This window comes from Arvicanthis niloticus, chromosome 1, assembly GCF_011762505.2.
Source record: "Arvicanthis niloticus isolate mArvNil1 chromosome 1, mArvNil1.pat.X, whole genome shotgun sequence".
Classification (NCBI taxonomy): Eukaryota; Metazoa; Chordata; class Mammalia; order Rodentia; family Muridae; genus Arvicanthis; species Arvicanthis niloticus.
Window position 1 is genome coordinate 107,930,164 of NC_047658.1, and position 21,601 is coordinate 107,951,764.

The 21,601-nt window shown below is 50.2% G+C and overlaps 2 protein-coding genes across 4 annotated transcripts; both read right to left on the minus strand.

The window, feature by feature from the left end:
* Positions 1–1,976: 1,976 nt before the first annotated feature.
* On the minus strand, positions 1,977–7,545 carry Gatd1 (glutamine amidotransferase class 1 domain containing 1). Of its 3 annotated transcripts, none has more exons than XM_034507833.2 (8): positions 7,345–7,545; positions 5,625–5,701; positions 4,804–4,909; positions 4,619–4,726; positions 3,754–3,848; positions 3,183–3,276; positions 2,875–2,986; positions 1,977–2,752 (listed from the first exon to the last, which is right to left on the minus strand). In XM_034507833.2, exons 1-8 carry the CDS (start codon positions 7,406–7,408, stop codon positions 2,746–2,748), a joined length of 663 nt encoding a protein of 220 aa, XP_034363724.1. In that variant the 5' UTR covers positions 7,409–7,545; the 3' UTR covers positions 1,977–2,745. The 3 variants fall into 3 exon arrangements, with proteins under 3 accessions (XP_034363724.1, XP_076769457.1, XP_076769455.1); XM_076913342.1 differs by having other exon boundaries at positions 2,677–2,752; positions 4,664–4,726; positions 7,345–7,521; XM_076913340.1 differs by lacking the exon at positions 1,977–2,752 and having other exon boundaries at positions 2,871–2,986; positions 7,345–7,521.
* Positions 7,546–18,407: 10,862 nt separating this feature from the next.
* On the minus strand, positions 18,408–21,466 carry Cend1 (cell cycle exit and neuronal differentiation 1). The gene is made up of 2 exons (XM_034488469.2): positions 21,296–21,466; positions 18,408–19,991 (listed from the first exon to the last, which is right to left on the minus strand). Exon 2 carries the CDS (start codon positions 19,892–19,894, stop codon positions 19,445–19,447), a length of 450 nt encoding a protein of 149 aa, XP_034344360.1. The 5' UTR covers positions 19,895–19,991; positions 21,296–21,466; the 3' UTR covers positions 18,408–19,444.
* Between the last annotated feature and the right edge of the window lie 135 nt (positions 21,467–21,601).

Below are 21,601 nucleotides of genomic sequence, written 5' to 3' on the forward strand. Positions count from 1 at the left end.
TTTTTAAAGATTTATTTGTTTGGCCGGGCAGTAGTGGCGCACGCCTTTAATCCCAGCACTTGGGAGGCAGAGGCAGGCGGATTTCTGAGTTCGAGGCCAGCCTGGTCTACAGAGTGAGTTCCAGGACAGCCAATGCTATACAGAGAAACCCTGTCTCGAAAAACCGAAAAAAAAAAAAAAAAAAAAGATTTATTTGTTTGGACACACTAGAAGAGGGCATATGATTCCATTACAGATGGTTGTGAGCCACCATGTGGTTGCTGGGAATTGAACTCAGGACCTCTGGAAGAGCAGTCAGTGCTCTTAACTGCTGAGCCATTTCTCCAAACCCCCCTTTTCATTTTTTTAAAGAATTACTTTATGTATGTGAGTGCACTATAGCTGTCTGGAGATACACCAGAAGAGGGTATCAGATCCCATTGCAAATGGTTTTGGGGCACCATGTGGTTGCTGAAAATTGAATTCAGGACCTCTGGAAGAGCAGTCAGTGTTCTTAACTGCTGAGCCATCTCTCCAGCCCCACCTCCTCCCCTTTTCATCCTTTATTGTGAATAATTCTGCCATCAGTATCTGTGTCAGGTTTTATTTCTCTTGAGCTGTTCTAAATGTGCTTGTGAACATAACAAGCTCAGCTGCCACTTTTCTAGGACTCCTCCTCCTTCTAGGACTGGGCAGTGGGAAGACCCTTGGCACAAAGGCCTGGTACTATCAGAGCCCACCTCACCTGCTACAGCCATGGGAAGCCTCAGTATAGAATATGAAGCTTAGGTGGGCATTGGTGGACCATGCCTTTAATCCCAGCATTCCAGAGAAGTGTGTGGGTCTTTGTGTTTGAGGGCAGCCTGGTCTACAAAGAGTTCAGGCCAGCCAGGACTACATAGAGAAACTATCTCAACAAACAATATATGAAATTCATGTAGAGCCAATTAGAAACTCTGAAACCCCATCAACATGTTATCACCTCCTCAGTGTCCAAAGCTGTCCACTAAGTAACACTAAAACCTCAGTAACCTCAGGGAAGAGGGAAGACGGAAGAGGGAGAGGGAGGAGAGGGAGAGGGAGGGAGCACACTTACTGCTTTCCATCAGTTAAGAAGCAAAGACGTCTGATCCAGGAAGCTCTTACCAGACACTATGACTTTAGACTTAAAGCTTCAAGAAGCATGTGCAAATATCTGTTGTTTACGGACCATTCAGCCTATGTCTGAATCAGTCAAGTCCAGGGCACAGCCTCAGATTTTTAAAGTTTTGTCCAGAAATACCCATCATTACACGGTGTTTATGGCAGACGGGAGCAGTGCAAAGCCAGGGAGGAATCCAGGGACAGGCGGGCTCTCCTGTTCCTTCTACTTTGCTCTGGACTTTCCTCATTAAAGGTTACTAACCACCAAAAGGTATTCCTCCAGGTCTCTGGCACTTCTCTGGAGCTTGGGATATGCAAAGTTAAGTGGAGATGGAAGCTGAGAGGTTCAAGTTACTTGGGTCTATTCCAGGGCTAGAAGGCTGCTCAACAGAGGCTACAGGCCAGGCCAGGCGTCCCAGGATTGACAGCAAACAAAGATGTCCAGGAGGGAGATGGTCACATGGCCATTATCAGTTCCTTGGCAAAAGCCTGTCCAGGGAGTGGGAGACAGGACTCATGGCTACCCCTGCTCCATATGGCTTAGGCCCATCTGTGGCCATTCCTTCTAGGAATACTTGGGCTGAGGCTTCTGTAAGCCAGATGCAATTGGACAGACAGGGGTAACTGCAGTTTAAGGATCTCAAGGGGTGACACTAATATTTTTTTCCATGCCATATGGAACAGGATGACATCACTGTGTCTACTTCAAGGGCCCAGGACTATGCCAGTCTGAGCTGACACCTCTATTACATTCAAAATCACAGGCCAGCAATAATAAAACGAGGGCAGACTTCTTCAGCAAGAATTCTGCCTCTTTATGGATAGGATAACCTTTAAAAAGATAAGTTCATAGCCAGGTGGTAGCGCATGCCTTTAATCACATCCTAAGGGAGGCAGAGGCAGGTGAATCTCTGGGTTCCAGGCCAGCCTGGTCTACAGAGTGAGTTTTAAGACAGCCAAGGTTAAAGAGAAACCCTGTCTCAAAAAAAAAGGGGGTGGGGGGCATGAGGGAGGCTAGAGAGTTGGCTCAATGGTTAAGAGCACTGATTGCTCTTCCAGAGGACCTGGGTTCAATTCCCAGCACCTACATGGCAGCTTACAATTGTCTGTAACTCTAGTTCCAGGGAATCTGACACTCTCATAAAGACATATGTTCATGCAAAACATCATTGCATAGGAAATATAAAAATAAACAAGTTTTTTTTTTTTTAAAAAAAAAAAAAAAAAGGAGAGATGAGAGTTCAGAGCAGACTCCAGCCTATGGTCTCATCTACACTGTTCCCATGAACAGCTGAAGGGATAGAAATAGCCAAAAAAACACAGAAGAGCAACACCCATCCTAAGATCCCACAGCTGATGACAACCCATGGACGATTCTTCTTCGAATGGTCAGTTTGGAGTTCTTAGGGACTGCCTGGCCAGCTGAGACACTGTGTGCTGGGAATGAGGAAAGGGTGTTTAGTCTACATTAGAACTGATATTCCACAAATATTAATTCCTGGAGGCCTCCAGCATTCCACAAGGTCCCGATGGAGGCTTGAGTGTCCCATTGAGTAAGGATCAGAAGAAAAGGCCACAGTGAGTTCAGTCCTTGTCTCTAGGTCACCAGGACAGCATCCAAGCTTACTTCCTATAGGATGAATACATGGTCCAGGCTCAGCAACAGCAGGCAGTGTCACAGACAAAACTGTCCAGCAGAGGGAGCCCATCACAAAGCAGGAATGTACCCAAACCCTTGCCCAGGAACCTCACCGGCTGCCACAGAGGAAGAGCAGGTTCTGGACAGCAGGAACGGTGGAGTTAGCATTTTGGCCAGTGACCAGATGGCGGTCCAGCACCACATGCACAGCGTCAGGCTCACTGGCTAAGGCAAAAGGCACAAGCCTTAGGCACACAAGGATTAGGCCCAGTTCCACTCCCACCCATTGAAGAGCTGTGAACACCAGAGGTTAGTAGGAGTGTGTCTCTGCCTGGGTGAACCACTGGACACAAGACTTAAGGCACCCAAGACAGCAGGTAGCCTTACCCATCTAAGTGAAGGGGCACCAACTCAGACTCACCACTGAAGCCAGCACCAGAGTCCTTCACAAAGTCTTCAACGATCAATGGCAGGCGGGCAAAGCCAGGTGCCCTGATGAGCTCGTACACAGAAGGCTACAAGGCAGGACCTGAGTCAGAACAGCCAGTGGCTCTACCTGGTCCCCTGCCTTACTGTCTCAAGGACCACCAACCCCAGGGACCAGGCAGGTCAAATCAGCAACAGCCTTAGCTACCACATGAGGAGATAAGGGTAAAGGCAAATCGCAGTCATCTTTTGGGGACTAAGCCACTGGCTTAGAGTGCCTGGCTCCCCCAGTGTCAAGGCATATGTGACCAAAATGAGATGGGCTGGTATCCTCTGGAAGGATTCCCTTGGTAGGTTCCATGATGTCCATGTAAGGGGCTGAGGCTCACCCCAGAGGGTTCCGGGATGTGCTTGCCCTCTTACCCTTAGCACGTATCACTCAGGCAAGGAGAGAACTGTCCTAGCAGCTAGGGAATGTCAGGTCACAGTGCCTGTAGGAATCTCCTCCTAGTTTCAGGTAAGGAGACAACATGAACAGGACACTGGCTTGTCCACGAGGTACTTACCCCTGTCAGACTGTAGCCCTGGAACACCCAGGACCTGTCTTCATTGGTAGCACAGCACAGAGCAGCAACACCATGGCCAATGGCACAGATGGGTTCTAAAAGCAGCAAAATACTCTAAGGCCCTGGATGTTATCCTGCGTAGGGTCCCCTCCCAAGTGTCCCCTCACCCAAGGGTGGATATTTCAAGACTAGCCCAGAGCCCATACTGCCTCAGTTTTGAGACATGTGTAGGCATGCAGAACTCCCAGTCTATGTACCAGCCACTACTTCAAACTTCAGAGAAGCCATTGGGGGGCATCCTGCTCTGCAATGGGGCTCCCCTGGTTCTCCATAGGCAAGTTAATGGCCAGTGCGTTCCCATGGCCGAGGTGGCTGGGAACAACTGCTGCCTGCTGCTAGAAGACCAGCTCTCACCAATAAAGGACACTGTGTGGACCCTGTGTGCATGCTAGTCTCTGCTGAGCATCCTGTCCCAGCCTAAAGATGTGCTCATCACAACACATGTTGCCCATTCCCCCCAGGAATCCAGACAGCATCCTGACTAGCCTACTATGGAAAAGGCTAAGAGGCCATGGTCACCAGCCCTCTCTCAGCCACAGCACACAGACTGACAGTACACACATGATCACAGAGCAACGTATCTGTGTGCAGCTCAGAGCCCATGCAGCTCTCCACTCCCATCTGATGGGCTGCTGAAATCACCAGGCATGCCTAGTCCTGAACACTAAACCCTGTACCCAACATCCACCATGTCTCCCTTCCAAGCCTGCAGTCTAGTTCCCTGTCACCCACTGTTTGGTTGCTCCCTCCTACTTCCCACCCAGTGTCTGCCTGCCAGCCTATTCTGCAGTTTCTTGTCACCCACTGCTCTCAGAGCGGAAGTGCTGCAGTATTCGAGCCAGGGACCCACTGCTGGCAAGATCAGCCAGGGCGCCAGGACAGCTGGGAATCAGGAGGGCATGGTACCGGGCACCTAGGGGGAAAACACAGGTCAAATAAGGGACCAGCCAGGACACAGAGGCCTCCACAGGGACCGTGTTTCCAACCTACCATCTATGGACTCGAGCTTAGCAGGACTGGCATATGCCTTGAGGCGGAAGTCTTGTACCCAACGTGCATTGGTCTCAGTCACATCCACAAAGTCCATGGCCTTTCCCTATAAAAGCAGTTAGCACTTGGGATCTCCCCCACATTTGGATGACAGAGGACTCAAAAAGGCTAACAGACTTAAACAACCACCTGGGCACAAACAACCACCCAAACAGCACTTTTACTGGCTGGCTCAGGCAGGAAGCCTCCAGCGGCTATGGAGAGAGAAAGACTAAGTACAAAGAAGGCCAAGAGAGCCAAACCCCCAGTGTGTGGAGCCCAGTGCCACTCAATGCTGAGCTCTTTCCACACCCTGCACCCCCATGGTCTCCAGTCTCCTACTTATAAAGCAAAAGCAACTGTCCCACCCAGCTCGTGACTTCAAAACACTCAAAGTCACAAATAAGTGCACAATACACACTTGCCGTGACCCATTTCTATCATATGTCCCCAGGGCCATAATGCAAGAATCAAGAATCTCTCCTAGGAACAAATGTGCAGGAGCTACACACTAGGGCCAAGCCTTATCTTTCACTTAAGGATGGCCTGCAAAAGTGCAAGCTACAATGAAAAAAAGAAAATCTCCCTGAACACAGATAGTCAGAGTCCAGGGAACTGGGATGGTGACTTAAGGATGCCTCCAAGATTGGCTGTAGATCCCTGGACCTGGAGGTAGCTCCCTCCTGGCCCTATTAAGTATAGAGGGCTCTCTACACTCTCCTAGCCTCAACCCAAGAAAGGGAAACACCTCAGGGGTTCCCTGGAGAAGGGTGACTACTCACCCCTGGGGTGGCCACCTGTAGGTTGAAGGCAGCGCTGGCCAACGTGAAACAGTGGATGAAGGACTGGGCTGACACACCTGCAAGAGAGGGTTCCAGAAAGGCAAGGGCATGACAGGGCCAGCTGGCCTAACCCTATTCCTCAGAGACTGCTCCAATGTTGCTGGGGGCCATCCTTGTCCCAGAACCAGCCTTAGAGACTGTCCATTTTACCCACCCCAGGGCTTATACCCTGGGGACCGGGACAGCAGCCCTTCAGGTTCATGAATATGTAACTGAGAGGACCTGCTCAGAGGTCCACAGCAAGTCTATTATTTTACCCAGCGTTGGCCACTGGCCCCTGGAAGACCTGCAGGTGCTCCAATGGTCCTGAAGCCTCCCAGAACAGGCTCTCCGCTTGACCTAGTAACTCTACCTTCAGGCCCCCAGCTCACCTTAACTGTCCACCAACACTGCTACACCCTTGGCAGCATCCTACCCTTTCTCAGTACAGGTACTTCCAAAGGTAAACATCTGGCGCACCCCCTTACAGAGCCACCAGGATCCAAGGTCCCCATAACCTGAGAAGAGCAGCAGTGAACGTGTCATAGAGGTAAAAGCAGCAGGAGAGGAGAGTGGTGTCTGGGGCACTGCACACACCCAGGACACGTATAAGATTCTGCCCCTACCACGGTATTCTCAGCTCTCTTCTGCCCATCAAAAGTCCTTCAAAAACGAACAAAGCTTGCCTATTTCAAAAGCCTCCAGACTCCGGTAGTGGCGGTGCACACCTTTGATCCTATGGCTGTTTAAAGACATATGTTTTAAAGACAGCAGCATCTCATGTAGCCGTTGGCCTCTTTATCCTTCAGCTCCTAATCTAGGCTTCTGGCGTGTGGATTTTGTTTCGGTTTAGATTTTGAGTCAAGACCTCACTGTGTACTCCTGCTATGCAAGTTCCAGACTGGCCTCAAACTCCGGAAGAGCTATTTGCCTCAGCCTCCTGAGTGCTGGGATCAAAGACAATTTTTAGTGACTGTCTACAGATTATTCCCACCAGTTCCTCAATCCCCCACTTTCCAACTCTCTCAAGTAAGGCCTACCCAGGAGCAGCTGTTGATTCTCTTAACCCTCTATTCCAGGGAGGAGCAGCACCCTCAGGCCCCTCTCATCTTCACCTGGGACGATTCAGTGTGGAACCCAGAAGTTCATCAGTCCAAGATCCCAAGGTACCTTCGGGCTCACACCCACTTGCAGAGGTCTATACGAGAGGGGAACACCGGGCAGCAGCCCTGGGCTCCACCTCCCACAGTGACTATCTCGGGCCAGTTGGTTCCCTAAGGACCCGTGAAGTAATCATGTGCCCAGTGCCCCAGACACACACCGGGCAGCTGGAACCCATATGAAGCCAACAGACCCTTTCTGTGTGAGGGTCCCTTCTGTGCAGCTCTTTCGAGCAACCCCTTTCAGGATCGCTTCCTGGAGATGCATGAAGATAAACCCAAGATTGGGGGGACAGAGACGCTGAAACCATGGGCAGGGTACCAAGCCCCTGCAGCTGACCCGGGGGCAGGGTCATCTCTGCAGCCGCTGGCCATCTCTGTCTGCCTGTGCAGACAACATAGTAGGCCTGCGCCAAGGAAACAGGTGCAGGGTCCCAGAATCCCAACTCCACAAGCAAAAACGTTGGCCCAGAGTCAGGACTGCAGGCCACTGAGCCACACAGCTGCCCTGCGCGGCTCACCTTCCGAAGCACCGCTGGCCACTAGGAGACAGGCAGGCCTACTTGGCAGCCGCTCGGAGGCCATGGCTACAACCCAGGCTGATATTTGTGCGATGGGCCGGGTGAAGCGGGTCTCGGCTGCAGGGAGTGGAATGCGCGTGCGTGCGGCACGAAGGGCGGGGCTCGCCGGCAGGACGCAAACGGGGCTGGGGGAAAGCCGCGGAACTTGAGTGAAGAGATGCGCAGTTTGCGCGTGCGCAAGGCGTAGTAGCTGGGACGCGGGCGTGGGAGGGGCGGGAGTGGAGCGGGGGCGGGGCTTGGGCGGGGTTGCCGAGTGCTCGTTGCTCCAATGGTGGTAACTACCGGTACGGGCTTGTAGCCTTAGGGTACATGTCAGTTGAGTGCAGCGGGCCGGACAGACGTTTCTCAGTCCGAGTCGAGTCTGCCACAGGGCTACTACACCTTAGGCCTTTGCCCACAAGTTGAGCCCGGCTAAATGTGTCAGGGAGCGAAGACGGGTCAGGCGGACAGAGTGAGGGGCACGGAGTTGGTCGCTTGTGAGCCGGTCTTCCTCTGCGGGGTTGGGAAAGATGTCTGGGTCCTTTGAGTTTTGTATGTTGTTCCTATAGAGGATGAAATGTCACTTCCTGAACTGTGAACGCCTCTGGGAATTGATGTTGAGTTTCCTGAGGAAAAGACTAGATTGTTTGGGGAGGCCAACCTGTATCTAAAGTGATTTACACCATAGTGCATGACTGGGGGGCTCCTGCTGGGGTCTAGGAGAAGGAACCTGGAGCCCAGGGTTCTTTGTTGTCTGAGTGGTGATGTTTGAAGATGCACAGGCCAGAAGTCAGACCACAAGCTTGACCTAGCCACAAGGAGAGCTTTCTGTAGCTGTAGACTGCCCCATCCTTATTACATCCCCATTTGTTGACATGAAGCCCAGAAATTGAAGGGGTCAGATTGGCTAGTGCCCACATACTCACACAGTTCCACCTTTGTGCTGCCTTCAAAGTAACATTAAGGCACCAGAAATGGCAGTGCCGGCAGTAGGCTTGAGTCTTGAGGAGGAAAGTATATTTAATTCAACGCCCAGGTGTTAGATATAAGTTTTGTAAAGAGACCACCATTCCAGGGAATTGTCTGGACAGGGCAAATTTTAATCTTGACGAAGAGAGTGTACTGGAGGAAACAGTGAAGAGCACACCAGGACAGGAAGCACATTTGATTTTATTCTAACTTGGTGGTGGCTGAGTCTTTTGCCCGTTGACTGGAGTCAACTTCACAATCTTGTTTAGTTGACTAGTCTGAAAAGACTCAACATACAAGAAATGGAGGAAGGGAAAGCAGTCCCTGACTGAAGGAGGGTCACCGTTCCGAGCTAGTGTAGAGAAATGGACCTTTGGGTAAACAAAGCTTTTACTAGGTAGGGAGTTTTAAACATTTGCATAAAAGTCCTACAAGGTAAGGGAGATAAAAATATTTGAATTCTTTATTCTAAACACAAGTTTTATATTATTTGTTTGAAATGACTAATATTTGCTGGGCCTGGTATCCCACACCTTTAATCCCAGCACTCAGAGACAGGGCAGGTGGATCTCTGAGTTCAAGGCCAGCCTGGGCTACAAAGGGAGTTCCAGGACAACCAGGGGTACTCAGAGAATACCTGTCTTTAAAAAGAAAAGAAAAAGACTGATATTTGATATTTCTTTTTTTGCTTTTGTTTTTTGAGACAGGGTTTCTCTGTGTAGCCCTGGCTGTCCTAGAACTCACTCTGTAGACCAGGCTGGCCTCAAACTCAGAAATCTGCCTGCCTCTGCCTTCCAAGTGCTGGGATTAAAGGTGTGTGCTACTGTGTGTGCCTCATCTAACAGGTGAATCACATAGCTGGGGGGATGCATACCTAAATAATTCTATGGCCTGTGTCCAGAGTGGTATGTTTGTGAGAGAGCAGAGTGTCTGGTCTCCAGTAGAGCCTGTGAGAATGCTCAGGACGCACATGGAGTTGAGTATTCAGGACTAAATAGGCAGATGTGACAGACAAGCACCTTCCCTTTGTCTCCTGTGATCAGTGGGATTCCCAGTCTCAGCACATTGCTTCAGGTCAGGCCCTAGTGTAGAGTTACCTGCTGAATTGCCTGTTGCTGAGCAACATCCTGGATCCGATGTGCACAGGTAGGTGGACTGGTACATTGGCCCCCAGGCACTTCCTGCTACAGTGACTAGGCCCTGCCCTTCCACTTCAGTATCATCCTTCAGGGCTGACTTCTGGGCCTGGATACCTGGACAAGATCAGGGCTGCTATGGGGATTAACAGTCAGGTTTTACCACTTGAGGGAGAGCACTAGAGGCCTCTGGGATGTCTCTGGCAAGCTCCATGACCCCATCATGAGAGAGACTCAGTGCCCCATCCTGCTCTGTGGAGCTTTCTCTCAGTCTCCTTCATGGAGACTGGTCCTGATTGTGGGGAGGGGAGGGTGAGGACTACATACATAGGGTCAGCTTGTGTTTAGCAATCTGGAACTCTTGATATTGATGGCAGGTTGCTTGAGCAAGGCATAGTGGTGCAAGCCTTTAATTCCAGCACTTGGGAGGCAGAAGCAGGTAGATCTCTGTGAGGTCAGCCTGATGTGTATAGTGAGCTCCAGAACAGCCAGAATTACAGAGAACCTGTCAAGAAAAGGAAAGAAAACAAGGCAGTCACTTCTCTTCCATATCCAGAACCTGCTTCTACTGGAATGTAAGGGTAGGTGAGAGTCCTAGGAGACTTCTGCCCTGCCGGGCTGATCAGTGCTATAAGACCTCCTGCCCCCTGTCACCCCTGCTGCCTCTGATTTCTGTTTCAGAGCAGGCCTGGGTCGTTTCCAGGACAGCTATGCACATCTAGCAACTTCTTTCTGTCAAACTCACAACCTTCTTAAGGCCTGGGGCACCAGTTGCAGCATCTGCTCAGTACTGCCTTTGTGAGAACACCCTCATGTGGGTGTGGCCCTGAGTGCTACTCTGTTAGTTCAGGAGACTATCACGTGCTCCTTGGATATGAGGACTGAGTGTTTGGGGACATGAGGTTCTTTTGGGTTGGGGTGGGGAATCACAATCCTTGCCATGTAAACACTTCTCACCGGGCGGTGGTGGCACATGCCTTTAATCCCAGCACTTGGGAGGCAGAGGCAGGCGGATTTCTGAGTTCGAGGCCAGCCTGGTCTACAGAGTGAGTTCCAGGACAGCCAGGGCTATACAGAGAAACCCTGTCTCGAAAAAAAATAAAAAATAAAAAAAATTAAAATCAAAACAAAAAAACCAAAAAACACTTCTCAGGGTGGAGGGAGAGGACCTGCCTAGAGATGAGAGGCAGCCCTCAAGTGACCTTCAGGACCCAGATGAAGCCCTTTCCCATTAGGGCTCAAGTGGGGTTCTCCTGGACCAAGTAGTGGGTGAAGTCTGGAGCCTTAAACGTAAGTTACGCAAAGCTGTATAAAGCAAGCAGAGTGCAGCTGGCAGCCTTGCTGTCAGGTATGGGGTTGTGAAGCTTCCTCCACCTAAGGTAGGACCTCTGCAGTGTCAGAGTGCCAGAACAGCTGGCCAGCCAGATACTGTCTAACATGTGGGCAGGTGATGGCGCTGTGGCCTTAAGTAGGGTGATGGGGCCAGGAAGCAGGCACAAAGGTTCCCTGTGAGTGACAAGTCTAGGATCTTCACTCTGACACCCCTAGATCCATGGGGCTGGAGGGGGCAGATGAGAAGACTTCATAGGTGTGTACCCCTCTCGCCTCCTCATCTGCTCTCTGAGGATTTAACTGCACTGTGTTCTTTTTGTCCTTCTTGGAATTTTAAGGCCAACAAATAAAATCAGTCACTGTGAAGAAGCAAAGAAGGTTCTGTTCTGAGGCAAAGAATAAGAGAAGCTTGAAGAGAGCTCAACTCCACTTCTCAGCCCTGGCAGCTGCAGGTCATAGATACAGCTCAGCTAGAACACAGGGGTGGTGGTGGACGTGGGTGGCTAGGCACGGGTAAACATGTCCCGACCCTGCTATTCTTTGCAGTTACTGTGTAGCCCACAGTACTAGGATTGGGATCACAGGTGTGAATTTTCTAAGAATTGGTGCTGGTTCTCTCTGATCCTCTTAGTCTTTTTCTGTTCTTGTCATAGAGCTTGTCATGACTCGGGCATTAAGCGGCAGAGCCTCTACTGACTGAGGAGATACAGAGCAAGCGGAAAGGTGAGCGGCTGGTTAATAGGCCTCAATTGCGTCAGAAGCCTGGCTGCTCTGCTTTTATCTCCCGCTGTCGCTGAGGGCTGAGTGGGCAGCTGGCCAACTTCCTTATTTCTAGGATGCGGAAAGCATGGCTCATGTATTGTAAGCCGCTTCAGAACACCAACAAGTTGATACACCAGCTTGTTTTTGTTTTTCTGAGACTGGCCTAGAACCCTGGATGCTCCTGGAGATGGCTAGAGCCACATCTTGTTAGTTATACATCTCTTTCTAAAAGAAATTTATTTATTTACTTTCTTTAAAAAAGGTTTATTTACTAGGTATACAGCATTCTGCCTGCATATATGCCTGCAGGCCAGAAGAGGGCACTAGATCTCATTATAGATGGTTATGAGCTACCATGTGGTCGCTGGGAATTGAACTCAGGACCTCTGGAAGAACAGACAATGCCATCTCCAGCTCCATTCACTTACCTCCTTCTCCCTCCTTTCCTCCAAGTCCTTCCCTTCCATCCCACCCACTACCTATGCGTATCTCTTACCCTCTAAACCTAAACTTCTTGTTGGGACCCCAAAGATAGACTTGGGAAGCCACTGAACAGGGTCTCATTCTGTAGCCTTGGCTCTTCAGGAACTCTGGAGCCAGGCTGACCTCAAACTTACAGAGATCCACTAGTCAGTCTGTCTGTCTGTCTGTCTGTCTGTCTCTCTCTCTCTCTCTCTGTGGGCGTGTTGTTTGTTAGTTTTCTAAATGTATGTTCTGGGGTTGCACGTTGCACTTGTGATTTCAAGGTAGGTACTTGTTCACTGAGCTGTCTCCCCAGCTCCCTTCCTCTTCCTTCTGTAGCTGTCATTTGGGGATGACTTGTTAGGACTGTCAAAGGCCAGACTTTGAACTAAACAGTTTGGTAAGGCTGCTGACGCAAAACAGGACTTTCACTTCAAAGTGAATAAAGAGATGTTTGTTCTAAACCAAATATAAGTGACCATGGTCCAGGAACACCAATCAGGTTGCCTCAAATGGGTTCCAGTGTAAAAGTGAGTACATGAACTATAGTTATAAAACAAAAAGTCACAAATGGAGGCCTTTGCCAGATACACTGGTATGGGATGGGCACCAGATAGGAAGGTAGGTGGCTGGGAAATCTCTGCTGTTGATCTCAGATGCTGTCTGATAACATTCTTCGCTTTGGAGTTGGTAGACGTGAAAGTTAATCATTCCAAAGGTTCTTCCTGATAGAAGGATGGTAGGTCAGAGACAGAGGTGGACAATGAGTAACTACAAAGGGAGCTAAAGATAGCCCCAGATAACATGGCTCTGGACCCGGGCGCTCCCACTCTACACATTAATCATGAGCTTCTACTCGCTCAGCAAGCCTTGCAGAATCTTTTTTTTTTTTTAAATTACTTTTATTTTTATACATTGGTGTTTTATCTGTATGGGGAAATCAGCTCACCTGGCACTAGAGTTACAGAAAGTTGTGAGCTGACATGGAGATACTGGGAATTGAACCAGGATCCTCCAGAAGAGCAGCCCGTTATCACTGGGCCATCTCTCTTACCCTGCTTTGTAGAGTCTTTAATGTATGTGTGGCTTTTTTTCTGGGATCTTGAGTTTTCAAGGCTAAGCAAAGTTGTTCTTTCTCTCTGCCCCACCCCATCTCCCTATCTCCATCTCAGGGTGTAAGGCCCTGTCCCCCACCCCCCCATCTCCCCATTTACATCTCAGGGTGTAAGGCCCTGCCCCCCATCTCCCCATTTACATCTCAGGGTGTAAGGCCCTGCCCCCCATCTCCCCATTTACATCTCAGGGTATAAGGCCCTGTCCCCCATCTCCCTATCTCCATCTCAGGGTGTAAGGCCCTGCCCCCCATCTCCCTATCTCCATCTCAGGGTGTAAGGGTCTGAGAATCACTGAAAGAAGCCAGTCTTGAATAGTATGCAAAGACAAAGAGTGTTTGTTCTGAAGAAACTCAGCATGCAGGAGTCAACCATCCAAGCAAAATGGTGGTTTTGAGGGAAGCTCACAGCCCCCTTTTAAAGCCAGTTAGGGGTTTTCCAGGTCTGGTTGGGTCATCTTCATCAAGACTGGTTGAGTTTATGGTAGGGATATGTGTATACTTTTGATTGGTTTGTACTCAAGGGAGAGAGGGCTACCTTATAGGGACTTTCCCCATATCTGCTGTAAGCCCCTGGCCAGATGTCAGGGCAGTTGCTGATTGGCTGCCCTTTTTCTGCTGTTTTCCCAAGAAGCCTGGGCTGTCCTCGAAATCGAAGTTTAAGGCCTAACATGGCTGCCTGTACTAAAATGCAGTGAGTTAGGTCCTTCCTCTCAGGGAAGGCTGAGAAGTGATCATAGTCAAACTGAGGAGGCTTTCTAGGGTGTGGTTCCCTAAATGAACTAGACATGGGTGCTACAGAGCACCCACCCCACACTGTCCTGCAAGAACTCCATGAGTGTCCGTGGCTCAAGACATGGGCAGGTGAACTGTTTTATGCTGACACAGATGCTCAGAAGAGACAAATGCTGATGGTCAGGGGCTCGTGAGCCTGGTGGGACATCGATTTGAAGTAGGTACTTAGAAGTTGCTTTTGCTGAGCCTGTGAGCCTGACCACCTGAGTTCCATTTCTAGGACTCACATGATGGCTGAAGAGAATGGACTCCCACAAGTTCTTCTTGATTTGTATGTGTACATACACACATAAAATAGAAATAAAATTTTTAAAGTGTAAAAGAAACTTTTTAACTAAAAAGCAGTCCCCACCTGGGCCCTCAGGTAGCTGGGATGACTGCTCGTTTTGGTTTTTTGAGACAGGCTGGTCACAAAGATCTGACTTCTGCCTCTGCAGTGGTGGAATTAAAGGCATGCACCACCACTGCCTGGCACAAGGACTGTTTAGTTATGCAAACATCTTACTTCTTACCCAGTTTTTAACATAAACCTAAAATCCATGTAAGTATCTGACTTACATGGTGACTGAACCTCTTAACTGCTTCCTCTTCTCACCATGACCAAATCTCTTCTCTTCTCTGTTCGCACCATTGGTTAGCATTTCAGTGGTCCAAGTGACTGATTTGGCCTATTGGGGACCTTTGAACCTTTGCCCCCAGCTTTGAAACTTTTACATCCTGGGTTCACCTCCAAAACAGGGTTCCCTCCAGCAGTGTCCAGCAAGGGCACCTCTGTGAAGGTGACATGATCTTACTACATTTCAGTTCTGTGGATCTGTGTGTGATTTGGGATACATGAGCATGTTTGTTTGGTTTGTTTTTCCCTAGACAGGGTTTCTTTCTGTACCCCTAGATGTCCTGGAACTCACTTTGTGGATCAGGCTGGTCTCCAACTTACAAGAGATATGCTTGCCTCTGCCTCCAGAGTGCTGGGATTGAAGGTGTGTACCACCACAGCCTGGTGATATTTTTAAAAATATACTGTATATTTTCTATATCTGCATTTGTTTAGACTATGAAAGTTGTGATACAAATAATTTAAATTGGCCTTCCTACAGCTGAAGTTGTGGGGCTTGTTTCCCTTCCTGGGATGGTCCTGTGAAGCATTAGAACCCATCCCCTGGGACCTCTGCCATCTCAGGTGCTTCTGCAGGGTAGGCAAGCATTCCTCTGCTAGCTGCATCCTAACCCTCATTTTCACAGGGATCTCACTAAGTTTTCCTTTATAGTTCAGGCTGCCCTCAAATTTATGATCCTCCTGACTTGTACCTGGTCCAGCTGTTTCTTTGTTTTTAAATTTACTTTAGGCATGTGAGTGTTCTATCTGCATGCCATAAGAGGGCATCAGATCACATTACAGATGGTTGTGAGCCATCATTTGGTTGCTGGGAATTGAACTCAGGACCTCTGAAAGAGCAGTCAGTGCTCTTTTTTTGTTTGTTTGTTTGTTTTTGTTTTTTGAGACAGGGTTTCTCTGTGTAGCCCTGGCTGTCCTGGAACTCACTCTGTAGACCAGGCTGGCCTTGAACTCAGAAATCTGCCTGCCTCTGCCTCCCAAGTGCTGGGATTAAAGTCATGTGCCACCACTGCCCAGCTGCAGTCAGTGCTCTTAACTACTGAGCTATCTCTCCAGCCCCAGCTCTTTTCTGTTTTAGTCCCAAGATGGTCTTATGTCATAGCCCAGGCTGTCTGAAAGTCTACTCCCTCTAACTCTGCCTCCTAAAGGCTGCGATTATAAATGTTGGTCTCTGTGATTATTTTGTTCCCTGGTTCTAATGTTGCTCTGGAGTGAGCACAAGTAGGGCATTGGAAAAGTGAAGAAAAGACCTAGAGTTGCAGTCACAGGTGACAGGTGCAAGCTTAATACAGGCTGTGCTAAGGGCAAGAGGAGATGGTGTCACAGGTGGGTGGCAGAGGATTGTCTGCTGTCTGAGACTTAGGCCATCTTGGCTCTGATGGAACAGAAACACCTTCAGCGTCCTGGCTGGCCATCCATAGGGAGCCTGCTTGCTCAATAGGATTAAGTATGAGTACACGGTGAGATTGTTTCACTAGATAGCATGGCAAGGTCTCCTATCCAAGATGCCAGAATGCAAAGGGACAGTGTGACATTTGTTAACCCTCCTGCAGCAACTGAGAAAACATTTGCAGTAAGCACTAAAGGCTTCAATGCAAAATGCGTAATAAAGTAAGCAGGAAAGAGCTCTGTCAGATGACCTGAGCTGGATCTCCAGAAACCACATAAACAACAAAATAGAAAAAGCCAGGTGCTGGGCGGTGGTGGCGCACACCTTTAATCCCAGCACTTGGGAGGCAGAGGCAGGCGGATTTCTGAGTTCGAGGCCAACCTGGTCTACAGAGTGAGTTCCAGGACAGCCAGGGCTACACAGAGAAACCCTGTTTCGAAAAAACAAAACAAAACAAAACAAAAAAAAGCCAGGTATGGTGGCTCACAATTGTAACCTCAGCACTGGGGAGAAACAGGAATTCCCAAGGGTTGCTGATCAGCTAGCCTAGCCTAAATAGTCCCAGACCAGTGAGAGATCCTGTCTGAAAACAAAACAAAAAGTTGATCAGGGCTGGAGAGACGCCTCAGCAGTTAAGAGCACTGGCTGTTCTTCGAGAGGACCTGGGTTTGATTCCCAGTAGCCATAGGGCATCTTACAACCATCTGTAACTCTAGTTCCAAAAGATAACTACACTGTCTTCTGACCTCTTGCCACCAGATATGCAGGTAGTACAACGACATACATGCAGGCAAAATAGGCATACACATAAAATTGTAAAACAGAAAGACAAGGTAGGTAAACTAAACAGTGCTTAAGGCTTGATACCTGAGTTGACCTCTGGTTTGTTCTATAGTTTTGAGACAGGGTCTCTTGTGTAGCTCTGAATATCCTGGAATTCACTATGTAGGCCAGGCTGGCCTGGAACTCACAAAGAACAATCTGTTTCTACTTCTCAATTGCTGAGATTAAAGGCATAGGCCACCACATCCGGCTTAGAAATTAACAATAACAAACAAACAACAAATTCCCCTGGATGGCCTGAAGTCCCCTTACCCAGCTCCACCCTTAATGTTCTCACTACCTTCCAGTAGCGTACATACCAGCTGACCCCCAGTCTGCCACACAATGCCTACAAAGAACTTTCCAGGTCTAAACCAGAGCAAGGCTTCACAAGGTTTTCATTCCTGCCCTGTGTAAAGGTGCCAATATTCTCTTAACTGAGATTTCAATTTTTTTTATTTTATGCATATGGGTGTTTTGCCTGCATGTGTATCTATAGCTCAGTTCCCTAGAACTGACGTTACAGGTTGCAAGCTGTCATGTAGGATCTGAGAACCAAAACCAGGTCCTTTGGAAGAGCAGTCAGTGATCTCAACCACTGAGCCATCTCTCAAGCCACCAGTATTTTAGGTAATTTTTATGTGTTTTAAGTGCAAGGGAAAGGAAGGATAGATGGATGGGCGTACTGGGTGAGGCAGTGAATGTCCACCAGGCAGCACAGGCAGCCTTGGCACCTGCAGTGCAGATGAGTTAGAGGTGGTTGTGTGTCTGGCATGTCTAGAACCCTCTTCAGGAATCTCTGAATCAGGCAGGTGCCAGCCTGGACTTGAAAGAGACAGTCTGTACCGACAGTGGTCAAAGGGAGAGGAAGAGTGGTCTGAAGGCCAAGTGTTGATTTCAGATGTCTTCACCCTGTTTGGAGTTGTCCAGGTTTGGATGGGGTGTGTTATGCGGGCAGAGCTACTACTCTGAGCAGGGTGGTTACCAAGAGATTGGAAAGAAAAACAAACAAACAAAAATGCCAGCTCAAAGAAAGCCTCGGGAGGAAGGAGCAGGTCAACAAGCTTGCCTGCCAGCCTCAGTGCCCCCTAGGATGGAAAGGCGGGGCCCAGGATGATATAATCCCAAATGAGCCTTGCTCTTTGCAGCCTCACAGTTCCCATGTGCTGGACACACTAGGGCAGAACGGGCTCAGGGCGCTGTGGAACCAAGGTGATGAGAGAGGGATCTGACCTCAGCTTCTCCTGCATTTCATGGGTAGAGGGGCCCTCCTTGCTGGCACAGGTTCTGAGGGAACCAAGCCTTGTGTCCCAGTGCACTGAGTAGCAGCCAGGCCTTGGGTGGGTGGGGACACAGGAGGAGGGGACAGACACAATTATCATTGTGAAGCTCCTAACTGTCCATCTGGGTTCAGGCTCCCACAGAGGCCAGGGAGGGAGCACCTGGAATTGGGGAGGGTCTGGTGGGAGCTGTAGGCACCTGTAGCCCATAATGATCAGGGCATGAAGGAGGACCTCAGACTTCTGCCTGGTCCCTGGAAAGCCTACAGAATGACTGTGGCCCACGCATACCCCAGTAGGAAGTCTTTGCCGCTCCCAGCCCCATGCAGGTGAGGACACCAGCCCAGCCTTTATATTGTAACGGTTTATTTCAAACTCAGCCTCCACTCAGGCCCAAGGTCCCCGCCGCTGGCCAGGTGAGGACAATGTTTCCTTAGAGCCCACTGCAGTTTTCTGGGAAGCTGCCCACTGTCACCACACCAAGGGGCAAGCTGGGGCCAGATGCACTAAAGAGGGGCTGCACAGCAGGTCTTCCTGCAGACAGTGAGTGATTGCCACTCACTGGGCAGTTCTACTCTACCTGTGTTATTGCATTTATACGCTGTTAAACTCAAGGGGGTGTTGGGTGCAGGCAGGAAGGACAGTATTGGGAATATTGGGCAGGCAGAACTGTAATGTGGCTCCTCCATGTTTCCTGCCTCCCTACCAGGCTTTCAGCACCAACCCCTTCCCCCGAACAATTGGCTGTTCTGGGCAGGAAGTAAGGTGGTCCTAGCCTCAGGAGCTCTCCTGGGGCATACATTTAAAAAAAAGGAGGGGGTGGGGACCCCATCCCAGATTCAGCTGTTAAGCTTTGCCTTTTCCATTCAACCAGGACAGGGACAGTGGGTAGAGGTAGCTCTGCAGATTTGAATCCCACCCTCAGGTCAGTCCCCCAGCATCAGGCCCAGACAGACTGCCCCTGGCTGCTCAAAAGACAAGTGGGGAGAATAAAACAGCCATGCCCTTTAATGTCCCCACAGGTCCAGCCTATTCCAGCACTTATCTTTCAGAGGCCACACCCAGTATCTATTCCTAGTTGTCTTGTCCAAGCTATCCCCTTTGCCCCATGCTAGTGCTTCCTGCAAACTGCATAGCTGGGCTCCTGCCCCAGAACTACTTGGGAGAAGGTGTGCTGGGGTCAGTGGAGGTGGGCTCACTGTCTATTTCTTTCCTGCTGCACGGATGTATGTAGCATACATATACGTGTGTGTGTGTGTGTGTGTGTGTGTGTGTGTGTGTTTTGTTATGTGTATATATATATAGATAAATATCTAGGACCTTGCATGCACTATATATTCAGGTCTGTACAGAAAGTGGCTTGTGCCCTGACCTGGACACCAGGTATCATTTTTTCCGGGCTAGGAAGGCTACACCAAGAATTAGGGCTATGGTGGCCACGGCCACACCCCCAGCCACCAGCAAAGGGGTCAAGTTCTCACAAGGCCAGGGACCTCGGCCTCCAGTGTTGGACTCGTCCTCCTCTGCCCCATCCCCTGGACCCTTGGGCTCTGAGGTTGCATCAGGACTGCTGGGGGCTGCCGGCACTGTGGGAGCTGGCTTCAGGTTGCTGTGATTGTTGAGAAGTACAGGATCTGCCTTGGCTGCTGTCTTCTTGGTAGTGGCTGGCCCAGGGGCTGCTGGTTGCTCCTGCTTCTCTGCTTGGGTGTCCTTCTTCACAGGCTTGGTCAGGGGAGCTTTCCCATCAGCAGCTGGAGTGGCCTTGGCCTCAGCTGTGGCCTGAGGCACCTTGGTGTCTGGCTTGGGGCTGCTGGCTGACTTTCCTCGGGACTCCATGATGATTTTTGCTGGCAGCTGGTTTTGGGCTTGTGTGACTGGCAGGTGGCTAGACCACAGTGGCTCAGGACAGCCCACCTCTGGGCATTATACGGGTCTGGAGGGAGACACAAGTGAGATGGTGACAAGGGACAGCTTCCCTTCTGTATAGCTTATCTGCCCCTGCCCCCATAGAGATGACTTTCCCAATTCCCTGAATCCTCTAGGAGCTCCAACTGAGGGAGCATCCTGTGGGTCCACTCCCTCCTCTTCCAAGGCCTGCCCTCTATCTCCTTCTGACCATTCTTGGAGAAGCCCCTTCAACTCTTGAGACCAAAGGCCTCAGTTTCCTAACCTATAATCCAGTCTTGCTTCACATGCACTGTGTCTATCTCACAGTAGGAGTAGAGAGGCCCTGTTGTGGAAATACTGATCTAACCCTACAAACAGGAAGAGAGAGTATTTGCTCAAAGGAGACAGGCAGGAGTCATGGTGAGTGTTGTCAGGCTAAGTGCTACAAGCCATCTCCAGAGCTTGTAGCAATTTCACAGAATGGGATGCTATGGTGACTTGGTCTCAGCTTGAGGAGAGACTAAGAGGAAGGGAAGGACAGGGAAAGAGCCCAGACTCTGGGTTCTCAGACTCTGTCAGAGGGAGAGTAGATCCAGGTCACCAGGAAGTGATAAAATGGAGGCAGAGAAGCCATTAGGGAATCTGCCAGCCTGTGCTTCTGGTCAGCCATCTGCCCCACCCAGCTTCGATCCAGTGCCCTTTCCTCATTATGGGCCACAGCTTCATCTAGCTCAAGGGCAAGAGTTCCTTGCTGAGCTCAACGCTTTGCTACAGGAGCTGAGGGTCCCTGGCAGCATTGCCTGGGACAATGCAGAGTAAAGACCTCACCCTGATTCTCTGTGTCCTATGGGGGGAGACTGGGGCCTGCCCACCCTGCTGCACAGAGGCTCCTGTCTGGAAGACCCAGGGCTACCTGTCCGCCTCTACCCCAGGAAGACAAATGGCCGGTGTGCAGGGAGGGGGAGCCACTTGGAGAAGCTCAAACTCCAAGCCCCCCTACCAGGTACAGTGAACACACCGAAGGTCATTTGAAGGTCACACCGTGATGGAGATAACCAGTACAGAAACCCAGGTGCTGCCCACCTCCCAGGAAGCTCCTCTACGTTACATCTCGGGAGAGGCCTTAGCCATTGAGCATGAAGTTTACACAGAGCAGTTAACTGCCCTTGGTCATTTTCGGCTTACACTTACGTCCTATTCTTCCAACTGCCTCTTCTGCCTCCCCAGGGCTGCTGAGCCGGGGAGAGTAAGGTGCTCGAGCCACAACCCCAGTGACCTTCAAGGCCAATGCACTACTGCTTGGCCACTAGACTCAACGCCCCCAATTCCACCCTACCTCCCTGTCCTTACCAGTCCTCAGAAGGGCCTGTCGCCTTACGTCTTCTTTGGGGCCTCCAGCTTCTCGCTGCGCATTCGCTTCACGGGATGACAGCGGGCGGTGGCTGCGGATACCGAGGAGTGCTCAGGAGTTTCCCACAATGCACCACTCCGGGCGCAAGACAGCAGGACCAGCGGCAAGGGGCGGGGACAGCTGCGTAAGCGGGGCCACGCCTGCTACACCCTGGGAACCCGGAGGTAGGGGTGAGGTGGGACGTCCCTATGCCTAGCTTCACTTCTTACATTTGAGGAGACGCAACCAGAAGGCGGGGCAAGGTT

What these genes read in the sequence shown, in the direction of transcription:
- Cend1 (XM_034488469.2), bottom strand. Translation starts at nt 19,894, where the DNA reads ATGGAGTCCCGAGGAAAGTCAGCCAGCAGCCCCAAGCCAGACACCAAG.
- Gatd1 (XM_034507833.2), bottom strand. Translation starts at nt 7,408, where the DNA reads ATGGCCTCCGAGCGGCTGCCAAGTAGGCCTGCCTGTCTCCTAGTGGCC. An exon ending in GGCCAGCGGTGCTTCGGAAG is followed by an intron (nt 5,702 to 7,344) that starts GTGAGCCGCGCA and finishes CCTCTCTTGCAG; the next exon opens with GTGTGTCAGCCCAGTCCTTC. An exon ending in AGGGCTACAGTCTGACAGGG is followed by an intron (nt 3,277 to 3,753) that starts GTAAGTACCTCG and finishes CCTGCCTTGTAG; the next exon opens with CCTTCTGTGTACGAGCTCAT.